Raw genomic sequence first — 10,062 nt, 5'->3', positions numbered from 1 at the left:
CATGTGACAATGCCTCTTGTCCTCCTATCTGCATATCCATTGCAAACACACCAGATTCCATTGGAACTGCATCCTTAACCTCCTGCAATGTCTGCTGTAACAATTGATTAGACAGCTTCATATTCTTTGTTTCAAGCTCTTTAATCTGCATGACATATTCCTCATCCACTTCAGAAGTAAAAATAGCCTTCACCTCCTGATAAGGCTTTGAAATCCATTCCTCCATTTTCAACAGCAAACCTTCCCACAATTCTGATGCATGCTCTGTCACTACTTTCTTCATCACTTCAACATCTTTAGTTGCTATTATCACTCCTTGAACCTGATTCTCTTCCAAGATTTCCCCTTCTAACTCTAATAATGCAGCAATTCGGGATTGTAAAAACTCGTTCTCTGCTTGAACTACTGCCACTTTGTCCATTGTCTGAGTCCACTCAGACCTGCATTCTTGCTTAAACACCTCTATCCACTATCTGAACAATGCTGTGGAATTCTGCACACCCAACAACTCCTCCTTATGTTGCTTCCTGAGCTAAACATTCTGCTCCTTCAAGTCCTCTATTTCCTTGTGCATGTCATCCAATCCTGCTGCTTCATTATCATCTACCTGCTTTTCCAAAGACTCCATATCAGCCTTCTGTCTCTCTCCATGCTTAGCTTGCTACCTTATATAATGTTGTACTGAGTATAACTTTGTGATGGTCTCTTCAGGCCTCATGGCTACATCCAACCATGTGGATATGATCATCTGAACTTCTGGTGCTACAGGAGTAGATGGTACAGAACTCCCTAAAGCCTGTAGTGCCAATCCGCCAGTGCCCTTTCGTTTTGGCATCTCTAACTTATGTCCAACGATAGCCGATTCAGGCTTGCTACCCCCTGCTTTATCTCCATCAAACACCACTATAGAAGGCTTCATTTTAGCCACTGCCTCTAACACCTCCTGCTTTGAATATCCGACAGCAAGCAGATCTGCTTCATCAGTTGCCTTCATACTTGACCCTGCCATGTAGTGCAACTTTCTCTTGAGGTTTCCACCATCCACAGGCTCCTTCATCGATGCCTTCGGCTCTGCATGAGTAGGATCGGAACGAAGTCAATCCCTATATGTAAATAACCTGGCCATGTATGGGGCTAAACGGTCCACCGAACTTGCCTTCTTTTATCCCGAAGCCCTGCATAGAACTGCAATTTCTCATGGAGAAGAGAACCCCAATCAATACTCAATCCTTTTTCTGCACTGTGCAGCACTGCATAAGATTCCTTACTCACATACAAACTTTTCACCAACATGCACACCTTGGATAAAAACCATGTACACTGCACTTGCCTCTGTGGAGATGCATTCCTGACCATGAAATACCTCTTTGTACCTTCGGGAGAACCAAACTCCACCCTCATCATCTGGTCAGTCACTTTTAGGACACTAGAATCCTTTGTATAAGGTACATGAAATGCTGCTGCTACATAGTCTGGTGTTACTTGCATCTGTTGTGTGACAAGCTCGCCTGTAGATTTCAGGTAGTTGAACTGCTCCTTTGCATGCGGATTCTTCTCCCACTCCGACCATGGAAGATTTGCAAATTCCCACAGCTTTATCCGCCTCAGCCAAGCTTCTGTCTCACCATTAGTCAGGTCCAGACAAGCCTCCTGCTCATCACCATCATCCTCAATCTCCACAGGACTATTCTGACCCTCAACTAGCCCTATCTGAACTATCTCGTCCCCTGTTTTCTTAAAATGTCCTTTCCCTTTCTTCATTGCCGTCAGGGTAGAAAGACTACGGGTTTGGGGCATGTCTAGTAGCTCTAAGCTTCTCCTAAGCTCGTTGAAGCGGTCCAGCTTTTCTATGGCTGCATTCTGCATGGCCCGCTCAGAAGTAGGACACTTCCTAATTTGAAACTGCGTCCCGTCTACCATCTCAAGAGATTCAAGTAGATATTCTATTCCCGCAACTCGAAAACCCCCAATCCTCATTTTGATGTGATTTAGACGTTTCACACAAATCAAAGCCATCATGTTGAAATTTAAAAATCCCAAACGCCATGTCAGCACAAAACACTCCGACCCCTCGGATCCTCCCTTCGGAATCACCCTGTCACACATTGCGAACATGATCTCCACTTCATTTCACACATTGCGAACAAGTCGGACCTTCTATCCCGACCTGTTTCATGAATGCCCTTCTGGCCTGGGATAGCTCCATAAAATTTCTTGAGCCTGAATCCATTAACTAGTTTCAACACCTCTGTTCCAAAATAGTCTGTCAGTCGGAACGTGCCTTGCCCTAAATCCTCTGTAATTTTATAAGGACCCAAATACCAAAGTTTGAGCTTACCAGGATGTGGTCCCAGCTTTGAGTTATACATCATAACCCAATCGCCCTTCTGAAAAATTTTAAACTTGATCTGCCTTGCCATCCATGCTTGTCTCCTCTTTTGTATCACCTCCACTGTAAGAGCACTAAGTAATCTATCTGCCTTGCCATCCATGCTTGTCTCCTCTTTTGTATCACCTCCACTGTAAGAGCACTAAGTAATCTATCTTCATCCAACTGTAATAGCTGCTCCTGCCTGTGCTGCTTTAATGACTCCTTTGGTGACAATCTATATTCTGAAGAAATCCTTAGTGTTGGAACCACAAACTCCATTGGAACAACCGCTTCTAACCCATACACCAATCGGAATGGCGTCATGCCAGTGGACACTTTGAAAGCAGTCCGAAAGGACCACAGAGCTGAATCTAATTTATCATCCCAATCCTTATAATGATCTGCCACTATTTTCTTCAAAATCCTGAGCAAAATCTTGTTTGAACTCTCTGCCTGTCTATTTGCTTGCGGATGATACGGGGATGATTTCTTGTGTACCATCATGTGAGTCCTGGTCAGCTCCTGAATTACTGAATTTAAAAAATGTGTCCCCTGATCAGAGACCAACTCCACAGGACATCCAAACCTAGTCATTATGTTCTTGTTTAGGAACCTTGCTACACTAGCTGCCTTGTTGTCTCTCAAAGCCACTGCCTCTACCCATTTTGTGGCATAATCAATAGCCACTAGTATATACCTAGCACCTGTTCTGCTAGCTCTTGGCTTAATTGGTCCTACAAAGTCAAGCCCCCATTTCTGAAATGGTTCCAAAGGCATTATTGGTGGATGATCTTGCATTCTATCCGATGATCCTGACTGTCCCATTTTCTGACATTGTAGACACTCTCTGGAGAGCTTATGAGCATCTTTAAGTACAAGAGGCCACCATAAACCAGCTTGCAGGATTTTTCGGCCTGTAATCTCTCCCTAGAAATGTCCGCCAGCATTGCCACTGTGAGCCTCCTTCAATACAGCTTCCTGCTCTTCATCAAGCACACACCTGCATATAATCTGATCAATACCTCTTCTGTACAAACATCCTGCAATGACTAGAAAAGGTCTGCTCTTCAAAGCAAACTTCTTTTTCTGATCCGCTGTCATCTGTGTTGGCAGCATTCCATCTAGCAAAAAATTCAGCATCTCATCATACCAGTTTTCAGCTTGAAAAGTCCTAACAGCATAGAGACTGGCATCTGGTAACTGATCTGAAACTCCAACTGCTACTTCACCATGCTCAATCCGACTCAAATAGTCTGCAGTTGCATGTAACTTGCTTGGAGTATGAATAATAGTAAAATCAAATTCCTGCAAAACAAGAGCATCCACCGTGCCAGCCTCCCTGTCAACTGGGGCTTCTTCACCAAATACAGCAAAGCTTGGTGGTCAACATGGAAAACCACTTTGTTGCTCAATATATAGTGTCTGAACTTCCTTAATGCATAGACCATGCCCAAAGCTTCTCTCTCAGTCACTATGTAGTTCTTCTCAGCTGGTGACAACATTTTACTTGCATAATAGATAGGCCGGTACCATCCTTTCTGCTTTTTCCTGCATTAAAACAGCTCCGATTGCAACATCCGATGCATCTACAAACACATGAAAAGGTAAAAGCCAATCTGGTCTGCAATATTGGTGCTACCACCAATATTTTCTTTAGAATTTCAAATGCATTCTTTTGTGCCTCTCCCCAGACATATGGAATGTCTTTTTTGGTGAGATGAGACAATGGGGCACAAATATCCGCCAGATAGCGCAAGTATCTACAATGCCATTTAATCTGACCTAAAAACCTCATTAACTCTTTCAGATTCTTTGGAGGTTGAGCTTCTTGAACTGCTCGGATCTTGTCGGAATCGACCAACATTCCTTCTGCTGAAATAATAACAGCTTTCCTCTGCGGACTGCTATTGCGCATTTGAATGGATTCAGGGACATTCTAAACAGCCTGCATCTTTGCAAACATTTTCTCAAATGCTCCAAATGCAATGACTGTTCCCCAAACATTGAGAAATCATCCATGAAAATCCTCAAGAAATTTGTAAGATATAGCTCAAATGTTCTGAATGCTGCTTTTGAAAAAGACGGGGGGCCATTCTTTAACCCAAAACTCATTACTGTATTTACAAATGCTCCCCACTCTGTTATGAATGCAGTTTTCTCCATGTCTTCTTCTGCCATGCTAATCTGATTATACCCTGAGAATCCGTCCAGAAAACTATACATTTCAATTATCTTCTTTCTCTGCACAATTGGAACAGTCACATGCCATTTGCATTGCTGACACTGATTTCTCTCTTGTAAACACTTCCTTCCTTCACTCTCTAGGATATCCGATGAGACGGACTCACCATAGGCTGAATTTCTGTTAACACAAGGTTAACCTATGGAGCAGGATTCTCTTCCTGGTCTAGGCTGTTGGTGTGGAGCCTGATTTTGATTATCATACTCATTCCAATTATTCCTCCATTCATTCCGCCAAGGAACTCTTCCTCTTCCTCTATTCCATTGTTTGTTTGGAGGTCTCCATTGATTTCTATAATCCTGAGTTGGAGGATACCAATTTTGATTTCCTCTAGGTTGGACTTCTCGGGCAACTTGCACCACTGCTACTTGAGTCTCCTGTCTTTGCTTCTGAATCCGATCTGGAACTGGACCTCTATACCATGGATTATACCAACAGTTTGATGTTAGATGACCATCCCTCTCACAAATATGACAATTAGGTTTATCAGATCATGAAATCCCCATTTCTTTTATCTTTTTGGATACTAACTTATCCAATTCCTAAGTTCCTTTGTCTTGCTTCTTTCTCTTTGTCTTGCTCTTTTCCTCCTCTTTTTTCTCAATCTTGTCTTTCTTCCTCTTTGTCTTTTTATTCTTCTTTTTAGATTTCTTTTTCTTTGATTTGCTCTTTTCATCATCAGAGCTATCCGAATCTGAATCAGAATCTTCAGAATCATCCGAATCGGAATCTGAATCACTGTCCGAATCACTATCGGAGTCATCCTTCAATGTCCCATATCTCTTCTCCACTCTAGCAGCTGTTTCTACTAGATCATCCATTCCTGCAGCCACATCCACACTGGCTACTATAGACCTTATGGTTTTCCTCAAACCCTTCAAAAAGTATCCAGCTAACATTTTTGGGGTTGGTCTTTCTGCCGCCTCCAATCTTTAACTAATTGGGTAAATTTCTGAGCATAATCCTGCACCAACATCTTCTTCTGTTCAATTCTCTTTATCTTGCGCAACACATCATTCGGTGTCTTTTCCTTTCTGAACCTAGCCAAAAATGCTCCCTTCAAATCATTGTATGTTGCAAAGTGATTTGGAGCAAAATGGCTAAACCATTCAATAGCTTTTCCTCCAAAAGTAGCCTCGAACTGATGCATCTTGTCAGCATCACCATATACTCCAGCCAATCCGCTAGCCTGCCAAGCTGCTTCAAATTCAGCAACATGACAATCCGGGTCCTCCTTTTCTGGCCCCTTGAACTTTTTGAACTTCACTTCTTTGAGATCAGCGATTGCCCCTCGATGTGCCATTCCGAGTGCTGTTGGAACTACCTTAGGTTTAGGTTTTCCTTTTACCAGAAGAGGATCAAACTGTAACCGCTTCCTTGAAATCAATGGGCGTGCCATAGCGACACCCACCAATTGAGCAACACCCCTTGCCCAGTCCTCTTGTGTTCTTGCAGACTGTCCTCCTAACTGACTTGAATCATTGTCCTCTGAATCATTTTCTTGCTGTCCACCTCTGGACCGTGATCTTGTGAAATAAACCCTAGAAGCCCTTCTGCCTTCTTCACTCATGCATTCTGTGCATCACCCCAAGCTTCAAGAATGCCTTTATAAAAATAAATACTCATAATGAGCATTCAGGGCATACTGTAAACCCCTCGATATGATTCTCCTTCTGCCTATCAAATCCCGAAACTGATGAATCCAGACCTTCTTCCTGATGATAGAGATAATATCTCTAGGAAGGTCAGAGAAATTCTGGTTGAAGAATATTTCTGCATAAGCATTTACTTCCTCCTCATCTGTTACCCAGTTTTGGAAATCATACAGCAACCCATCCATATAGAAAAAATCCTCTTATCCCCGAAAAACCCTAGCTTTGTTCCTAATCTACCCTTTTCAAAGTAGAAACCTGCAGGATTGCCACTCTATATTCCTGACTCAAATAAGACTTAAACGAAACCCTAGCTTTGTTCCTAATCTACCCTTTTCAAAGTAGAAACCCGCAGGATTGCCACTCTATATTCCTGACTCAAATAAGACTTAAACGAAACCTAATTCAGATACATAGAAGTAAGACTGAAATCAGAATACACATGTAGATGACAGAAATGAGTCCGAATGCCATTACAGAACGCAGACGAAACTCCTTAATTCATCATATCCAAAACACAATAATGCGGTTGATTAAAAGCCCGCATCAATTACAAGTAGTTATAACTGCATTCTTTCATCGGAATGTCCCCAAGACATAATGAAAGTCCGACTAAGGTATTTTGCAAAAAGACTTACAAAAAGAAATTGCTAAACTTGAAAACTAAAACAAAGTAAAGTAATCTATGGTATTGTAAGTAGAGCCCTAACAGACAGAAAACAGATGGCTTTCACACGAAGAAGTAAACACCAAGTATAGAATCAATCAAGCAAGGTCAGAGGTGTTGGGGCTAGAATGAACTTATGGGAGAGGCAGCACTTGCATCTTCTGAGCAGAGGTGAACTCCACCAAAAATCCTTCTCGTGGAGTACCAAAGCACTCTGAGCCTCCCCTGACTCATGTAAAGCTAAATCAAAGATGGAATATCCTTTGGGATAGGAAAACATGGTACACCAAGTTCAAAAACATATGGTCCAAACTAATTCCCTCAAAATTCTCTTGCCTCCTCTAGCTGATCCTTCACCACACAGTATGGACCAATGAAAGGGCTACCAAGATGCGCATAGGGCAAAACACCTGCCCTAGATGTCGGAGCCAATCAGAATCTGTTACCCATCTTTTTTGGGCATGTCCAGCAAATAAGAAAGCACGTGGATTGCTATTGGAATGCTTGTCTCCAATTAGGACTTCTCTATCATGGTCTCAAGTGCTGCTATGCGAGTTTGTCGGATGTTCTCCTAATCTATGGTCTTTAATAAGAGGCTATGGTCTATTTGGATATCCAGGAATGCTGTTGTTTTTCAGTCCCTGCACAAGGATCCGGTTCATGCCTTGAGCAGTCTCCTATGCCTGCAGCTACAGGTGATCACCAAGGTAAATAAAGCTGCTGCCAATACCAAGAAGTCAGCACTGGAACTGGACAAAGAATGTACAATGAAGGAGATCCAAAGAAAGCACCAAGAGCAGATCCAACAAGACACTAGATAAGCAAACCCAAGCAACAAACTCCAAGTTCAATCAAGCCTCGGAGGAAATTGAAGAAGAGATGAGGATTATCAACCAAAGGGATGAAAAAGTAGTACAAAAAATGTCAGAACTTGTAGCTTTTAAAAGAGCTATCCGCTAAAGAGTTATGCTTCTCTATGCAAAAAGCTTCTTGTATTCGAAAGTTTCTGATTTAATATAATCCCTGATGCCTTTAAAAAATAAAAAATAAAAAATTTCTCGGAGCATCAGGATAATTAATTAATGAAATCGATTTTGGTATCTATTCCGTTCAAATTTGGGCTTGGTGAAACATAAAGAGGAAGTGTGTACTTCTGTTTGCTTTGAAATCTTGGAGAGGACCGTGACATATAAAAGCAAGTTGTGTGTATGGTACCTATGGTGTGCTCGATTAAGGAGACACGCAAAAAATCTTTTGTGTATGCGAGGAACATTGAACGTGTCGGTGACACGGATTCAGATGAAAGTTATCTACTTGCTCGGGACTCCGCCCTTTAACCTTACTCTAAAATTAAGGAGTAATTAGGACTCCTAATTACTCCTTACTCACCCTTTCCTTGCTTTAATGCATTTAAAGGGTAAGTGCAGCCTTGTTTCCATCAGATCTAACCTTGCTTCTTGTAGGGGGGACAATATCTATGTAGGTCTCGCAGCTATGGCTTTAACAATTTGGACGGCAAGCAGGCTAGGATGCGTGTACAGCTAATTTTACAAGCTGTCCCTTTGTTTCACAAAGTTTACAAACTTTCAAATTTAATATTTGAAAATTTCCCCAGAAATTTTAAACCCCCTATAATTCGTCTGATTAAGATGACTTTGAATTAAATTTTGGTAATAACAATCCGTTCTAAACTTGCTTAGATAGGATTATTACAAATAAACGTCGCACGCCAAATTTCTGTAAAAGAAAACACTTGCCTCATAAACTTCAGCAAATTAGTATATGATCAAACATTCCAACTTGGGCCTAGAAATGAAATAATTTATTCAATCCCTGGAGTATATATGGCGGATGTGGATGCTTTGAACCTCCAACTGAATTGGGGCAAAACATCAAAAGTAATTGATCTCTTTGAAGCTGCTCATTTGTACAATTAACTTGGCATTAATGCTTAACAAGAGATTGATTAAGCAAGACTAGAAGGGGTAATCATCTTATGCTAGGGATTGAAGAACACGTTCCCACATATGCATTTCCAATCTTCAGGCTTGTAGTTGGAGTTGGGCTGAGCTGTGAGGTTGGCCAATTTGGAATAATTAGGGCTAGTGGGGACTTTGCCTTGGGGTGTGGTTGGCACCTGAACTGCTTCACAAGGCTTGCACTCGTTGCACTTGCTATCACATGTGGGTGGCCTTGATCCCATCACTGCTTCTTCGTTTTCTCCATTGGTCAACAACATTGATTTCTGCAGCAATCAAAATGGCATTTGCACATCTGTTTCCATGGGTTCTTATTTCATTCTTAGTCACACATGCTACACACGCCCGATTACCACAAGGGGTACCACCCTTCTAATAAATATTGGCCACTTTGAACGGACAAACCGCAGGACAAAGCCCATGATCATAATCATAATCATATTAAGCAAGCTAATAGAATAATAGAATCGGATAATGATCTGGAGATGCATCTACAGTAAGCTAGTTATCTCATAATTCGTTACACTGTATTATGAGATAATCACCTCATAATACAGTGTAACAAATGAATAAAGCAACAGGTTTAGCTACCTGACCCATCTTGTGTTCGTGGTTCTCATGATCTGGTACATGGTGGGCGATACCATCTCTCCACCTATGTTTGCTATTGCCTGGAATCAACCAAGCATGTTAGATAGAGCATGCATAGAGTAAATGTTACATTCAGGCAAGGACTAATGAAATCACATCAAATCATATTGCATGGGAAGATACCGGATCTAGCTTGGAGTGAAGGTGATAACAGCTGAAGCAAGAGAAAGGCAGTGAATAGTAGTAAGCTGTATGAGCAACAATTCATTCTTTTCAGAATTTGCAATACCAGCTTTCTCAAGCTTACTGCAGTGAAAAAAGATCAAGAGCCCAGCTGCAGAAGCGATGCAGCGTACTAAAAGAAATAGAGAGCTTTCAGCTTGGCGTGGAAAACACAGCAAAGATACATGGAGAAAGAATCTGCGTCACTGGCTTTGTCAACTCTTCCTGCAACCGCAAGAGCAAGACCTTGCGTAGTACGTGCTTCTATGGTGTACGCTATATGTTGCGTATTGTCGCATGTCTTCCGTATGCATTGGGTTTCAACCGTCAGGACTATT

The 10,062-nt window shown here is 41.7% G+C and overlaps 1 protein-coding gene across 1 annotated transcript; it reads right to left on the bottom strand.

Annotated features, from left to right (window-relative positions):
• Positions 1-8,776: 8,776 nt before the first annotated feature.
• LOC147605224 (EPIDERMAL PATTERNING FACTOR-like protein 1) lies at positions 8,777-9,841 on the bottom strand. The gene is made up of 3 exons (XM_086794341.1): positions 9,686-9,841; positions 9,503-9,582; positions 8,777-9,177 (listed from the first exon to the last, which is right to left on the bottom strand). Exons 1-3 carry the CDS (start codon positions 9,768-9,770, stop codon positions 8,932-8,934), a joined length of 411 nt encoding a protein of 136 aa, XP_086650467.1. The 5' UTR covers positions 9,771-9,841; the 3' UTR covers positions 8,777-8,931.
• Positions 9,842-10,062: the final 221 nt, after the last annotated feature.

Source organism: Cibotium barometz, chromosome 60, assembly GCF_041138505.1.
Source record: "Cibotium barometz isolate CiBa-2024 chromosome 60, ASM4113850v1, whole genome shotgun sequence".
Lineage (NCBI taxonomy): Eukaryota > Viridiplantae > Streptophyta > Polypodiopsida > Cyatheales > Cibotiaceae > Cibotium > Cibotium barometz.
The sequence above is the reverse complement of the archived record's forward strand: the minus strand, read 5'-3'. Positions and strand labels throughout refer to the sequence as shown.